At 37.4% G+C, this 17363-nt stretch overlaps 1 protein-coding gene across 2 annotated transcripts in view; it reads left to right on the top strand.

The window, feature by feature from the left end:
• The window catches only part of EPHA5 (EPH receptor A5), a 1391623-nt gene that overhangs the window by 1333305 nt on the left and 40955 nt on the right, over positions 1-17363 (top strand). For both annotated transcript variants that reach the window (XM_044060929.1, XM_044060928.1), the window contains exon 15: positions 15216-15409. In XM_044060929.1, coding sequence (XP_043916864.1) covers positions 15216-15409 — 194 coding nt within the window. The remainder of the gene's footprint in view (positions 1-15215; positions 15410-17363) is intronic.

Below are 17363 nucleotides of genomic sequence, written 5' to 3'. Positions count from 1 at the left end.
TATATATATATATATCCCTTCAAACTGTATTGCTAATGCTGTAGGTGCCTGCATCAAGAATCTCTTGCACCATTTGACTTACAGCTTTGAAGTAAATCTAGCAGTAATTGGTCTCAGGGTGCCTTGTATGCTAGACACAGGTCACATCTTAGCAGTCTGTAAGAGAAAGAATGTAGCAATAGGGCTTTGAGGCAGTCCATGTAGGAGACATTGTTTAGGCTGTGTATCCTTTTTGAAAGGTATCTTTGCAGGAGTTCCAGTTGTTGCATGTGTCTGGACAGATACATACCAAAAGGGGCATTATACTTAATTATTGCCCTAATGATAATTGAGTAAAGTGTGACATTGACATCCTTGGATCTAGAAGCATTCCCCCTCATTTATGAGCTGTGCAACATAGAAGCCTTCCTTACCACAGTGGACACATGCTGGTCCAAAGTTAGGTCACTGTCTTGATACGTTCCCAAACCCCAAACTACTGGGTCAACTCTTAGTCTACATGTCTCTCAACAGTAAGTTGTTTGGGACAAGCCTTTCTGTAGGATGACTGAATCATTGGAGATTTGATCACCGCTCCTAGTTTGCAGTCATTTGCAAACGTACTTAGCCAGAGCTATTTAGTATTGGCTTTTAATTCTTAGATGTCAAATAGAAGAGTTCTCAGCACTGAATACTGAGGGACTCCACTGGTGACTGGTCTTTTTGTAGGGGTAGATTCCCCTATATCCTACATGTGAGCCAGTTGGTAATCCATTGGGTGACAAAAGGGTTTATTCATAGTTTAGGAAGTTTTTCTACTATGCTTGAGTGGAGAATTGTGCCAAAGCTTTGGCCAAGTTGAAGTAAGTGGTCAGTACCATTTTATCTTCCTCCATTGCTTTCGTGACCCTTTCAAAAAAAATCCACCAGGGTGAGTCAGAATTACTTTCTTTTGACAAATTCATACTGAGATGGGTTCAGTGTTTGGAGATTCCCTATGTCTTATTGATTATTTATTTATTTATTTATTTTATTTTACATTTGTTGACCGGGATAGTCCGACTGGATACATGTCCATTTTCACTGGAGGCCCGGGAAGAAAAGCTCCAAGATAATAATACACTGAACATTTAGTAAATGCTATGAACAATGAGTAGAGGAAGACACAGAAACGGCTGCTATATCCAGTTTAAAAACTTTTCCTTCAGTGCACAAACAGTAACACAACAAGTACACACCCTTTATACAAACTGAAAATCACATGACATATATTTAAACTAAAAAAAGACATAGTACATTTAAAAACACATAACGAACATTTTAAAACACAAAATATATATATTTATAAAAACAATGAAACAAGATGTATATCTTACTTATAATATATTGTTAAAACTATCTCTTTAGGGGTATTAATGCACTTGCCAAACATGTATTGAACACTGACTCCACTCACAGTTTTCAGTTTTTAGTAGTTGCTAGAGTCTATGAAAATGTGAGACAAGGGGATATACGTAATAGAACTGAAGATCTGGAATCCACTTGCATTGTAAGGTTGAGTGGGGATGCAGGGCGTGGACTAAATGAGTCTGTTCCTTTAAAACCTATATTAAAGCTGAAACCCCTATAGAGATAGTTTTAACAATATAATATTATAAGTAAGATATACAGCTTGTTTCATTGTTTTTATAAATATATATATATATATATATATATATATATATATATATATATATATATATATATATATATTGTGTTTTAAAATGTTCATTATGTGTTTTTAAATGTACTATGTCTTTTTTTAGTTTAACTATATGTCATGTGATTTTCAGTTTGTATAAAGGGTGTGTACTTGTTAGTGCTTTTTGATACACCTGATGATGCCTATTTGGTGAAAGCGCTTGTGTTACTGTTTGTGCACCGAAGTAAAAGTTTTTAACCTGGATATAGCAGCCATTTCTGTGTCTTCCTCTACTCATTGTTCATTGGATTTTGTACTTCAGACACAGTGTGTGAGCCAGCTCTTTGTGGCAGTGCTGTTATCAGTTTTTCTATTTAGTAAATGCTAGTTTCAAGCAGATTACAGTCATAAGCAATACAAGCATTTAGCACATATAGTACTTATTATAAAACACTTTACAAAGCATAACATTATTTTCAAAGTTAAACATACATAACATTACATTCAGGTTTAAGACACACTGAGCTGCAGTTATACAAGTGACCCTTCCTGAAATGGAGTGGTAGAAAAAAGTTAGAAGTAGTTGAAGGTAAGGCACCTAAGAAATAGAGAGGTCACTAGTCGGGGTTAGTGCAATGACATAACCAATGAGTTTTGAAGTATTTCTTGAGTTTGTTTTTGAATTGAGTTAGTGAGAGTTCTAGGGTCAAGTCAGCTGGGAGTCTGTTCCATGTTTTTCCAACAGAGATGGCAAACAGAGAGTCCCCAGCTGAGTAGTTGAATTTGTATGTTTGAACTAGGAGTCTAGTGGATGATCGCAGTGGCTGGGTGCTGGTGTAGGGGCTGATAATATTTTTTAGTGCAGGTGTATTTTCTGGTTGGTAAAGGACTTTATGTGCCACTATTAGCTGGATGAACTGCAGTAGGCTTGACAGTTCAAGCTATCCTAGGAGATTTAGCTTGTGACAGTGGTGTGTCTGGTAGGCTGTGCCAGTAGCAAATCTGGCAATGTTGTTATAGCAGGATGATAGTTTATTAAGATCTGTTTTGTTTAAGTTGGAGAATAGAGGTGAGGCATAGAGAAGAGTTTATAGCAGATGGGAATGGGCAATTACAGTTCTAGCAAGTGGGGTTTGGAAAGGTTTGATTCTGTAAAGAGAGCCAAGTTTTTTGTTAATGGTTTTGATAGTTTGATTGATATATGCATCAAACTTCAGGTTATCAACTATGACACCCAGTAGTTTAGTTTGGGCTTCTGGGGAGATGATAGTGCCATTGTTAGCAGTTATGTTGAAGGCTGTCAGGGGGGGTCCTGCATGTGGGGGAGAAGAGGAGAACTTAGTTTTGTTGGGGTTTAGGATTTGATGTTGATTGGAGAGCCATTTTTTCATTGTATTGAAGGTAATTTGGGTTAATGTGAATAAAGTAGCTGGTGAGGTGTCAAAACAAATCAAGGTGGAGTCATCCGCATATTGAATGCAGGTAGCAACTGGGATGACTGAATGAAGGTCATTGATAAAGATGGATAAAAGAAGGGGTCCTAGTATCGAGCCCTGGGGGACTCCTAATGTGATGGGTAGGTGAGATAATAGCTTGTCCTGCCATAGGACTGCCTGTTGTCTTCCCTGCAGGTAGGATTGAAACCATTGGAGTGCATGGTTGTTTAAGGAGAAGGCCTTCAACGTATTTATAAGCATTTTGTGGTCAACCATGTCAAAAGCCTTGGATAGATCTAGAACGAGTGCTGAGGATAGTTTGTTATTATTGCGGTTGTGGTTAATGATGTTAGAGAAAGAGAGGAGGGCAGAAGTATTACTGTGGTGTGGCTTAAAGCCATGCTGAAAGTTGGACAACAGCTTGTTCTATGTTAGGTAGTGCATGAGCTGTATGTGTACACACTTCTCCATAATTTTAGCTAGAGGTGACAGAATAGCTATGGGTCTAAAGTTTGACAGTTCAGTGGAACTACCTTCTTTCTGGAGAGGTATGACATGGAAGATTTTCCATATAGTATGTACAGTAGCTTCATATATAGCTCTGTTGATCAAGATAGAGATGGGGTAGGCTATGGTGTCAACAGCCTTTTGCAGATAGTCTGCTGGGAAGAGGTCAGCAGCCAGGGTGGTGGGTCTTAGTTTCTTAAGTAGGGCATGAATAAGATGAGTAGGAATAGGTTGGAAGGTAAAGTATGTTTGGGTACTGGGTGTAGTGTAGCTACATTAGAATTAGAGTCATTGGGAGAGAGTTGACTGGCTAGAGACTGGATAGTCTCTGTGAAGAAGCTGTTGAAGTTATTATTAATGTCTACTGGGGATTTTTGTTGGGAAGCTGAGAGGGGTGGAATGTCAGTTTGGCCTGGCTGGAGTAGTTTGTTTATTCCTGCCCAGAACTTTTGAGGTTTGTTTTGGTGTTTTTGCAGTAGATGGTAGTAGTGGTTCTTTTTGTCTAAGGTTATGAATTTTTTGGTGTCATTCCTTAGCTGTCTGAATCTTAGTTGATCAAGTGGGGCTTTTGTTTTTCAGTAGGTGGCCCATGCTTTGTTTCTGAGTGAAATTTTGGTTTTGGTATCTTTAGAAAGCCATGTTGCAATATTAACTTTGGTTCTAGTAGAGCGGCTGGGAGCATGGGAGTTAAGAATAGCAAGGAATTTGGTGTTAAAGTATGCTACTCCTTCATCTAGGGGGAGACTTTTTAGTACTGACCAGATGCATGCCTTAAGTTCATTTTGAAACTTGGTGAGAATAAAATTCTTGTTGTTTCTTAATGTTCTATAGGTGGGTTGGTAGGAGCAGTCTACTTTGAGCTTGGTTACATAGGTGAGACAGTGGTCACTTATGTCATCAGGCAAAGTGTCTGATTTATAAGATTGAAGATGGGTATTGACAAGTATCCAGTCTAGGGTACTTTCCTTGTTATTGGGTTTTCCTGTCCTGGTGCGAGAGGTTATGATTTGTGTAAATCCATAAAGGTTTATGTGAGTTGTGGAGGTTTCACAAGAGCAAGTGTTCCAGTCAATGTTGAAATCCCCAAGTAATTATGCAACCAAGTAATCATGGATTACTTCCATGATAATTCTGCCAAGGCTTTGCATATAGTCAGACTTATGGGTCTCTAACTGCCTTGGTCACTGGAAGGTCCTCCCTTATGCAGGGAAATAACTGTTGCTCTTCTCCATTGGCAGAAAACCTGTATGGAGGCTAAGGTTCGACAGTTTCTTTAGGGGTATGGCTAAGTCATCCCTCATGGTATTCAAGATGCATTCTGGGATATTGTCAGGACCCTCAATGCGGTATTTTTTGCTTCTGATAGCACTTTCAGGATTTGGTTTGTGTGATGGCTGGTGATGAGTCAGTTACAGATATTTCTGTGAGATAGACAAGGGGATGAGAGAGTTAAAGTCTGAGTTTAATTTACTGGCCAGTAGCTTAGCTATATTTTCAGCTGCAGTGTAGGTAACATTGTTAACAACTAGCTCAGTGCATTGTCGCATTGAGCCCCTGAGATAACAAACAGAAATAATAGCCTGTGATTCTCCTTTGCTAGGGTGGCTGTTTTCACCTCTAACTTGGCTTTGGTAGATTTAGTTAAGCACCCGACTTAACTGTTTAATTTAATGACACGGGATTTATCATTCTGCGCATTGCTCTTTTTGCTTTTAGTCAATAATCTCTTCCTTTTATTGTAAAGCTTGTTGATATTAAAGTTCCACCAGAGGGGATTGTTTTTGTGGTATGCCCTTTGCTTGTTTCTGTTGGATACAACCACATCTTTGCATCTGTTTACATAATGTTATTGTTTAGTAGTGAATGTTTCAGTATATTCAGTAGAGTTAACTGGGTCCACTGGAGATTTGAAGCTTGACAATGTATCACTTTAGAGTAAGTAGTTTGTCTTGGTGAAAAAATTAAAGGTACCAGTGGCAGAATTGGTTCCATAGGTTCATAGGTTGGTACTAGGCTATCAGCCCTAGGGCCTATACAAGCCTAGCCATAACAATTCCCTGGCTATTTCTTCCCACATTATTTACTTTCATGGACCCCTGTCTAGCAGGGATTCATTTTTATTTCAGAGTAGATGCCTTTATGGTCAGATCTAACAAGGGATGAAGTTACACAAGGGATAGTGCAAGAGGCTTCCATATTGGTAAGGACAATGTCTAAGATGTTATTTACCTTTGTGGGTACTCTGAATAGTTTTTCCAGGGCATTTGTATTGACAAAGTCCAGGAATGTCTGTGCATGTGCATTAGTGATGGTATAGATTTCCCAATCTCTAGTTGGATAGCTTAGATCACCCAAGAATATTGTATTGGGAATAATAATGACTGCTACTAGCTCCTTCCTGTAAGTAGGTGTTGTGGCTTTCTTGTGCCATAGAGGCTAGCTAATATATGTTATGGTACTTTTCTGATGGTTATTTGGACATGAAGAAGTTCTAGTGCACCATACTGCTTTACTAAATTTGACTTGAGTCTCTTCTGAATGAAGAATGCGATACCTCCATATTTAGTCTATCCTCCTCAGTAGCTAGTCTAAAAGTATGGAAAGCATTATATCCCTGCACATCCAGAGTACTGTCCGCCATTTTAAGCTATGTCTCATTTACTGCACAGACATCTGCTTCCTCTAGGGTGAAGAGCTTGTAGACAGTGGATTTTCTTATTTAAGCACCTAGCAGTGATCAGTAACACCTTCATAATTTCTTTACTTCTTTCACTACATTGGTAGGTATAGCTTCTTGGCATTGTGAAAAAGCACTGTGGGTGAGAATGTTTACGTCCTTAGTAGCATTATTTGCTTTAATGAAGGGCAGTACCTCAAGTATATTGTTATATATGGCATGGTACTAGTCAAGAGAGTAGTTCTGAGAGGAATAAGTAACCAGCTGATAACCTTTAGTACTCCACAATGATGTTTTCCAGGATCACGTAAGGTTAAAACTTTGCAAATCCTACATGTATTCTACGTAAAGAGGAAACATAATAGGGTCGGCATTACTTGAGTTTTGGCAAAAGAACATTTCTTGCTTTGGCATTCCTAGTGGTATGTGAGAGGAGGTGAGATATATAATAGCAGCATTTAAGTTGAGATGATGCCTTTGTGGATAAGCAATGTGTGTTATAATGTTGAGGCTTTGATATAAAAATCTGACCTAGGTATTTCAGTTCTAGGACATTTGGACTAATGCTGTTATTAGTCTTTATATGTCAATGGCTGTAAGACTGATAATTTCCATTGAGTAAAAAGTAGCATAAGGCTAGCTTTTTGGTATTAATAAGCAGTTTTGTTTAACACCATCCAGTTGCACATTTTTAAAAACATAAATTGAATGTTGGTGTGAAAATCACTATAAAGGTAGGCCTAAGACAGATTCCTGGTGAACCCAAGTGGTCATAACCACTGGTATTGAGAGGTTGTTACTGAAATGAAATTGAAAAGTTCTACACTTTAGTTAGTTTTGCAACCAGTTTTAATACATTATTACCAGAGTTAACTTTCTAAGCTGGAGGATATGATTGTTTCAAATACCTAGGTCTTATCAATAAACACTCCCACTGAGAAAAACATCATTAATATTATGATAAATGACATTTGTGGCAAATATTAAGTCAGCTGTAGTGTTGAAAGCTTTGCAAAATCCAGGTCTATATTATTAGCTCGAAAGCTTAAAAGAGGGCACGCTCTTTTATTGAGCTGTAAACATTGAAACCACTAAATAGCGAGGACACGGAACAGAGATTTTTTTTCCTCAGGTGAAGAAGATTCACTGGGCTGTTTTCGGGACTTTGCCATTTCCTCCACTGTGGTGCGATCTCGGAGTTAGGATATTTAAGTAGAGGGGGGGTGTGGGGGTCAAAGCACCGCACTTTATTTTGTGTTAGCATTTGTTTTTGTTTTGTTTTTTTTGCGGAGCAGTGATTTTTTTCCCTGGAAAAAAAATTGCTGTTTCGTGTCTTCTCTATTTAGTGGTTTCGATGGTTACAACTCAGTAAAAGAGCATTCGCTCTTTTAAGCTTTCGAACTTATAATATAGACCCCAAAATCCATGGTGTTGATAACAGAGAAAAGTACACCTATTTATATATTTGAATAATTTTGTATATTCATTATTCAAATATTTTAGTTTTGGGGCATAGGTTGTTCTATGGGGTAATAAACTTGATTTTTGTCAGCATTATAAGACTATTAAATTCTGCTGCTGAAATTTTTTTTTTCATGTTGTAGTTTAAAGGCATCCTTCTGTATCAATAAGCTACAGACAGCTTAAATGAGATTTTCAAATACACGGGCTTGTATTCATAATTAGCCTGCAATGTATGCAGGATGTGCACACGCTGGTTTGTATACTTTACAAGGATGTTCCATTGCACAAACCTCCAGCTGCTTATAAGTACCACTGTCCAGTTTTGTGGAGCAGAATTCATAGTGCCACATGCAAATGTAGCAGTCTGTGGGAGGAGTTTTTAAAGTTGAACTTCCCAGAATGCTATGCTGTAAGAAGACTCATATAATATGGGATTCTTATAGGGTTACCACCTGTCCCACTTTGCGAGGGACAGTCCCTCTTTGGGCAGTTGTGTCCTGCAAAAAAATTAAAAAAATGCTCAATGTCCTGAGATTTTAGGGCAAAATCATTTCCTATATTTTATGTAATAGTTGCATAAAACAGTTATTCTGTATCTGAAACACCTAAATGTTATCAGAAACAGAATAAGCAACTAAAATGCTATAAGAATAAGCTTTTATTTAGGCAAAAAATTGATATTCTGTCCTATGTACTGGATGTGGGTATGTTTTGGCCTGCAAAATCTGATGTTTGTACCACAATTGTCCCACTTTGGCCATTTGAAAAGGTGGCAACCCTAGATTCTTACATACCTGTAGTACTACACAAGGTCTCTGCAGGCCAGGAATCCAAATGTGTACGTTTGCATGCACACCCGTGTTCTTCAGTGTTAGGAATATCTGCTTGGGGTGGTGAGTGAGGCAGATCTATTTCATCATGCACAGACTGCTGTTGAAAGTGAGCCATGGAGTGTGTGAATGGGAACTGTCTCCATGTACATGCAATGAATGACCCATGAGCTTCTTTGTATGAATGGCTGTTGTGAGTGTAAGCAAGTGTGTTTGAATGTGTGTGTGTCTGCGTGTGTATCTGTGTGCAAGAATGCAGATGTGTGTGCATGTGCATGCATGTGCGCACATGTGATTTTGTGTATACGTGAGCGCATGTGTGTGTTCACGCATGTGTGTGTGTGTGTGTGTGTGTGTGTGTGTGTGTGTGTGTGTGTGTGTGTGTGTGTGTGTGTATCTGCTTGTGTATGTAGTGGGTTGTCAGTACATGTGCACATTCTCTTTAATACTTGTTACTACCTGCACTATAAACTGATGCAGGTGGTAGGCCTTCCACGAATACTTGTTTAAACATGTGAATTGTCTCTTTAGTACTTCTAAGTACCTTCACTACATAGTGATGCTGGTGGTAGTCTTTCCAAGAATACTTGTTTAAACATGTGCAAAGTCTCTTTAGCACTTCTTAGTACCTATACTACATAGTGATACAGGTGTTAATCATTCAATGAGTACTTGTTTAACCATGTACACACTCTCTTTAGTACATGTTAGTACCTGCAATACATAGTGATGCAGGTGGTAGGCATGTCATGAGTACTTGTTTAAACATGTGCATGGTCTCTTTAGTACTTGTTAGTACCTACGCTACATAGTGATGCAGGTGGCAGTCATTCCACAAGTACTTGTTTCAGCTGCTTATTGGTGCAATTCATAGTCAAGAAGATTTACCGTTAATGAGATTTTGCCTCTTTGGAATTATGGATGACTGAACTAATAAATGTCAGAGGCACACAATTCATTGCATCAGTGCAGGACAAGTTGTATTGTTGCCCCATTTTCTTAGAATGCCAACCATTTTCACTTAGATTAGATGTGCAAAAAATGTCAATTCCTTTATGCCTTTAATAGCCACTTAAGATATGAGAAATAAGTATAGATAAATGCAGGCATTTTCCAGTAGTGGTAGATTGCCTGCAGATCTGTACACAACTCATAATAGTGATTTATTCAGCTACTATAAAACACTGTGCTAAGTGGTCTGGGACATGACTTGATTTATTTAGGATATGGTGGTTCAGGACTAGAAAACTCATTATAATGAAAGCTGAGCAGTGCTTGGAAGTTGCCAATTTTATTGGAGAAATGAGGACTCAAGTAAGACTTTAAATATGCAGTGCTTAAGTTTATACAAATGTGCTGTCAACTTGGCTATTTACATACATTTTCCATTGTCTAAGCTTAATGATAGTTTTTTCTCTGATTTCTGTTTTACCTTTGGAATTTGGCTGGATGGCAGCTGAATGTGGTCCATTGGACCACACTCACCACAAGTTAATTAACAACAAAAACATAAATAAATTAACTGAACCATATAATATGTTGCAATGGAAAAGTCAACACACCAGACTGCACTGGTATTATCATTATGAATGTAGAAATGGAGTACTGACTTCTGTCACATCTTTCCTCAGTAGATTGTTGGAGTGGAGGACATGTTGTGTGGCTGCAGACATCTCTGCAGTCAAGTAACTGAGAGTCACTGAAGGGTTATAGATCAGTAACTAGTCTGAGAGCCAAACTTTTTATATTGAAATTGCATATTTTTGTGTAAGTCTTGACCACTTTTTCTATAGATCACTCCCAGGAAAGAGAAAAGAGACATTTACATCAGCTGTTAAGATCTATTGGAAGAAGGTTAACCTATTCCTCTTCAAACTAAGTGGTGGATTATATGGGTTATTCAGTCAGTGAGTTTTTTCTTGCCTTGTCTAAGGTCAAATCCTGATAGTTGACTGGATAACGTAAGGCAGGAAATAATTCTGTATTTAAATAGCTTGACAGGTTGTCTAACTTCATTCTAGAAGTGTCAGAGAAGAGCACAGCATGTCTGCAATATGCAACTAGTGCTGTCTGTCACATCAGCTGGGTTTTTGTGTTTTATTAACTTCAGCAGTGGTATTTCATGGGCATGCAGCACAACGTTTATGATTCAAATGTATGTCTGCTACTATTAAAGATACTAGTCTGTGTTTAAAAGGCAGTAGGGTTTTCCTGAACATAGCAATGGATGTTAGAAATAATGGGCACTTTAATGCACTTCCAAATTGCTAAACAACTAAACCATAAAGTAGTATTAATAATTACAACCTATAGTAGCATATAATATTACACTATTGCAGTATTGTATTAGCAGTCTGAAAAAATGAAATGTCAGCAACAAGTCCATTTCTGTTACAAATCAGGATCGTTACCCCATTTCCAGCTACCAGTTCAAGTAAAGTATTAAGGTTTCCTGTACTAGTAGCCTGTCTCACTGCTAAGGGCAACTGATTCCATAAAACAGCACACTGAATTCCTAAAAACATTGTTCACATTTCTATTAAATGCACGTGTTTTTTTATACTGAACTGATATTTCTTGTGTTATATGAGGTTTTCATTAAGGTTACACCTAATGTACCAACTATAACTTCAGTAATGGGACATGATGGCTGCTCTCGTGGCATATAGGTTCAGCCGTACATGCCTTTCTGTGTAACTAACTTTTCCCATGCCACTTGACACCTTCTGGTGTATTAATCTCTTTGACACAATGTAAATAAAATGGTGATCCATGTTCTGTTTGGGTCTAATGAATGGTGTAAATAAATATAGCATAACAGTCACACACATAGATGAGGTAGTACTTTAAATGTCAGACATCACTGGATGACTCTTCCATATTTTTCATTAATATATATTTCAAACATTAATGGCTTATCCACAAGGGTAGCAAGACTATTAACAACTTCAACTCAGTTCAAAATCTCAGAATCAATGGAACATGGATAGTCCTTATTCTTCTGCCCAAACTGTATAACTAAACATGTTTTAATATTGAACACAATATTATTTAATCCTGCTGACCCAAACACTTACTTCTAATAATCTTGAAATAGCTGTTGATTGTCCGGGCAGTAACCATCAATTCAGAATTAGAGTTATCCACAAAGTTACTTATCAAGAATGATCTAGAAACAGTAGAGTTGACACATATATATTTAATAAATATAGGCCATATCTGTGGTGGATTGTAAAATGGGCAATTTGTGTTCCTACCCTAGCCCAGAACTCCAGGGGGCCCATGGTCAACACAGGCACAGGGCTCTGCCCACAGTTGCAACTGCTTGCTGTAGGCTATCTATTCATTTTTATGGAATAAAATAGTGCATTTCTTTAGTTATAAAAATAAATAAATAAAAATAAACAAATGGCCCATAGTGCTCCTGTTCAAAGTACCTTCAGCTCTGATGCCTAATGAGGGAGATTAGCAAAGCTGACCAGTTGGTGTGCTGTCTTTCTTCTCCTTTATGGGATGGCAAGGAGTAGAAAGCCAATGAAAAGTTGAACAGTATAAGAAAAGTCATGATACAGAAGAGCAGTGGTGTCCGTAGTGTGAGGAAAGTTTTTTTAGTCCAGCCAGTAAAACAGATATGGGTAGTAGATGGCTTTGCAGGCCACATAATTTGCTAATGGGACTGACAAGGAGCTGTGTGTTTCCATAAAGCAGAGTTGAACTACATTTTGTGGCTATTATTTTATCTTATTTATTTATATTTTTTTTCTTTTATTTCAGCTGTCCATCTGAAATGTGCACAGACAGCTGGGATTTATGTAGAAATGGAAATACAGACTGCTATCATTTAGTCATGATTATGGCTTTGCAGGGGTGATTTGATTTTAATCTTCATTAGCATCTTAGCCTTCCCAGGGTTTAAAATTGGTCAATGATGACTGAACCATTTTTCATGCAAATGAAAGCCTCCCATTTATCTATATGTGAATAATGTCAAATAACTGGGATGCAGATAATAAGAGGGTTATCTGCATACTATGCTCTAATTGCTCCGTGTTTTGCTGATTTTGATTTTACATATCAGATACAGGATGGGGTACAACACTAAAGCAAGGCATGCACCTTCTATTATACTTTTTGGCTTTAAGCAGTTAGTGTGTCAGTGGCTAATTTAAGTTCTGTTAGCTGGATATCTGGCAGTGCAGAATAATTCATGGAAAATAATTATTTTATTGGCTACCATTGTTGTAAAAGGGGAATGATTCAGCTTGTTAGAGAATTTGTTTGGACTTAAATCGGGATTGGTTTTGATGATCTCACTATCAAGTTATATAATGATAGCATGCATCTGTAAATTATGCCAGTATGGTACCTACACTATGGCCAGAATGGAGGCCATCCTAAACATATAACAGAAAAGTCAACACAGTCAGGCATCAGAAAAGTTGTTGGGGAGAAGCCAATTTTAGTACCACCGAAGGCAAACTGAGTAGTTCTCTATATACCTGGATGATCATTTTATTTGTGCAATCCCATGTATGCTGTCTTTCCAAATTTCTGGAAAAACTATATAAAAACTTCAGCCAAGCTAGAACTTCCACTGAGTGACCTCTCAAACCTATTGTATCAAAGGCACATGGGATATATGCAAATGACCGTTATGAACATCAGGTGTTTCAGCTATATGGCGATTCTGAATGCCCATGACTTATTTCTTTTTAAGTCTTTTCAATGGACAATTTCAGGGCAATAAAGCCAAACCCCACTAGCTGTGGATATGCATATTTTGGCCTTGTTATGACCTCATCAGCACGCACAAGCAAAAGCATAAGAAACACAGGGCTGTTATACTAGTGGTGTTTGGCTTTATTGGCCTGAAATTGTCCATTGAAATGACTTAAAAAGAAATAAGCCATGGGCATTCAGAATCACCATATACCTGAAACATCTGATGTTCATAAGGATCATTTGCATATATCCCATGTGCCTCTGATACAGGAGGTTTGAGAGGTCACTCAGTGGAAGTTCTAGCTTGGCTGGAGTTTTCACTTAGTTTTTACTGATTGTTTTTTTCTGTATGACCTTCTCACTCTTTGCTTTAGTTTCCAAATTTCTGGGATCGAAACTGATGGACATTTTCTCAAGTTTATTTTGAACTCTATTTTTAAGTAAATAAAGTTGGATGAAACCCCATTAGCGTAAGAAGAAACTCTTTTTTAAGGATGCATTTTTTGATGATCATCTTACTAAGGGTTTTGAACAAGATATTTGGATAAGGGTGTCTACCTGAATGCAAGATAGATTAGTGTTTTCCTGAAAAAGGGTCTTGAAATAATAAAGATAGTGATTATGGTACAAAAGAGTGTAATACATTTTTGATGTACTGAACTGTATTGATTTTGAGGGAAATCTGTAAATGAAGATAAGTCTACTTAAACACATGATTCAAGTGAACCCTAGTGTCTTTCCAGAAAGACATATGGTATGATATCGTATAATTGTGTGTTTCTGTGAACCGGTGCCATCGCCACTCTCTTCTAGGGGTAGTATAATTTTTCGTAAAGATTTGTATTGTTGATGTTCAGAAAGACAGCAGAATGTTTTGAATTCATATATTGTCATATGTCTACCAGAAGTGCAAGACGTGATAGAGGGTTATACAGAAAGATTGCCCTTTTTGAGGTAAACATTTCTGCACAGGGCATACTTAATCCAAAGACTTCTCCACAGAGCCCACTTGTTAAGAACGCTAGGAAAATCATTACTGAAGTATTCCAAAACCTCTCCAGCTATTAAGCGCAAAATATGTGTGTAATAACCTACTTGTCCAACATTCCCACCACATAACTGACTAGAGAAGTTTTTTTTTCAATAATAATTCTTTATTGTTTTCCTTTTTCATTACAAAACATTCACACTAGAATACACAGGTGATAATCAAAACAGTATTAAGAGCAGTATGATAAAAGACTAGAGAAGTTTTTAATATTTCCATTCCTAATGTTTTTAGTTGTGTCAGCTACGGGAAAATGCTGATGTGAAACACACTAAGAAATAATTAACCAAGGCATACACTGGTGATGCATTGTGCATGTACAGTACAGCACATAGCAAGTAATATATGAATTCTCCATACCTTCGTCTCATTTTTGTTATTCCTGTCTTGAATTAAAGCTATTCAATAGTAGTAGCAGACTAGTAGAACATTGTACTTAAGTATTATGCATTTAATGTGTATAGTTGTGAGGTATCATGGAGCTTGCTTAGATAAAGTGCCTTTCACAGTCTCTGTGTTAAATGCTAAAGCATCAAGATGTTACTTGTCATAAATTATATGACCAGCCATGTGTAATGCTTCCCTCAGTTTATGCTGTTGCCACATGGTTGTAAAAATAAAGAATGTATGTCACAGATCCCAGTTCAGAATACAATTGTTAGGAGATTTTTTTACCCATCCAAAAACTGCAGCAGTACATCTTTTTAATAAAACTTTTAAATATAACATGTTCTGTCTGGGACACTTCTGAGATAAGAATTTGATGTCTTGTCTGTGATTTTTTTTCTGTCCGCAAGACTTTGATTCTACCAGTTGTGCTTCAGGACCAACTTGTTTACACTTTAAAATAATATTTCCTTTGTTTTACTAGGTGATTAAAGCTGTTGAAGAGGGGTATCGCTTACCAAACCCTATGGACTGCCCTGCTGCACTGTATCAGCTAATGCTTGACTGTTGGCAAAAGGACCGTAACAGCAGACCTAAATTTGAAGTAATAGTCAGTATATTAGATAAGCTCATTCGTAACCCAAGCAGCTTGAAGACATTGGTTAATGCTTCAAACAGGTACATTTGTTTTGCTTGTGTGTGATATAATTAATACTTATATATGGTTATATTTCACCTTATGTAGCAACATCTGCCTGATACTTTTACCATACATACATTTTAATGTAGATCAATCTATCTTGTTCTTAGTTCACAAAAATGCAAATTAAGAAAATCCTGTTTTATAAGAGTGAAACTCTTGTGTCTGCTAGGTTCAAGGGTATTTCTGTTCATGAGACAGAGTGCTTTTTATATGTTTTAGACAAACATGTATCGTTTGAAGGGAGTACTTCAAAAATAAATGAATGCATACTACTGAATGTACATTCTCAGTGAATAAACACTACACATATGAATGTGGTTGCAGACAAAGTTATAGTTGGTTTGCTGTAGCTTTTGAGAAACAAGCACACACTATTAGCTTTACCCCCCACCACACACACACATACACACACACACATACACACACACACACACACACACACACACACACACACACACACACACACACACACACACACACACACACACACACTATTCACAATTAGTTAAAACTGGAGGACACACAAAATGTGAGTAAAACAATTTAAATAAACATTCTTGGATGGGAGTGAAATATGGTGAGCCATAGCCACTGGGAGAAGGTCTGGATGATATTGCTGGTCTAAGCACCTACTTAAAGATAAATGCAAAGAGAAAAAGTGTGATATATTTTAGTTTCCAGCATAGCATTAGTCATTAGTGATTGTAGTTTGAAACCACACGTGTCAGAACTGCTTAAATTATCACTGATTCACATCAGAAATACAGATTATATTAGTTATTTCCTGAAAACATGTTGAAAAGGGACAACAGTGCAAGTTGTTACTGCCATGTTACAAAGGACTACTGGAAATTATTGCAAAAGTCTAATTAAAGATAGGTGGAGCCTGATACCAGAAAGTTGAAAGTGGCACACCTTTTTGTAGCAAACATCCAACAACAGGCCACAGCTTTATGGTGGTACATTTATATCAGTTCTATTGGAATGGAAAATACCCTTAGATGGTAACATTGATACTCGTGACTAGCACAATGCAATAAAGATCAGCTGTGGAAATGACTGCCAGCATTAAGGACTGAATCAAGAGAGCATTTATTTTTCATTTTTTATCACTTTATCACTGCAGTTGATGCAGAGGTTAACTTTATAAGCTAATGTTCATATGGTACACTGTGTGATTCCCTCTGCCCACGTTTGCCTACTGTGTAAACTTTAGCATGTTGTTTAATGAGATATTACTCTCAGGTCACCACTGAAAAGTGACTGTGTGGCCAGTGGGCTTACGTGGTTATTAGTGTACCCTACATCAAGTTCCATGTCCAGTTCTTGGAATACTGTCTAAAGATGTTTATCAGGCCCATTGTGACATTTCAGAAAAAAATGAAAATAGTTTGAAGGCTGGGTGAAAATGAAATTGTGGATACATTGTGCATCCGTAACAGTTTTAGCCCAATGGATAGGCTTTAGAAGGAGAAAGGAGATGTTATAGACTCACTGCATTCTAGGACAGAGGAGCAACATTGTAGTGATGGGAAGGAGCAGGGACTGAACTTGTGAAGTTATGAGCAGGGCCAGGGACTGAACTTGTGAAGTTATGAGCAGGATCATGGAGGGAACTTGTGAGGTTCTGTACTAGAAATTACTGACAGCAGCTCTTAGCATTAGTAAGAACTTAAAACTATTAAACTGACATTACTGAAGTCTGCATGTCTTAAAGTAACCTTTTCATATTATTTACAGTTGTAAAAGAATGCCAAGTAAACTGATGTAATATAGTAAGACTCAGATAGCAGTGCTCCAAGAGTATGGATATTTTGGGGTTTTCTAGTGAATAATGTATTATCCTTTGAAGCAGACTGAACACAGAGTCAGTATAATTAATTAAAATTGTTTAGGGTGCAGCCCACCACATTGATGGTAATGCCCTAT

Source organism: Protopterus annectens, chromosome 2.part0 (genome assembly GCF_019279795.1).
Source record: "Protopterus annectens isolate FY-2018-M chromosome 2.part0, PAN1.0, whole genome shotgun sequence".
Taxonomy (NCBI): Eukaryota; Metazoa; Chordata; order Ceratodontiformes; family Protopteridae; genus Protopterus; species Protopterus annectens.
This window is presented reverse-complemented; position numbering and strand designations above follow the sequence as displayed.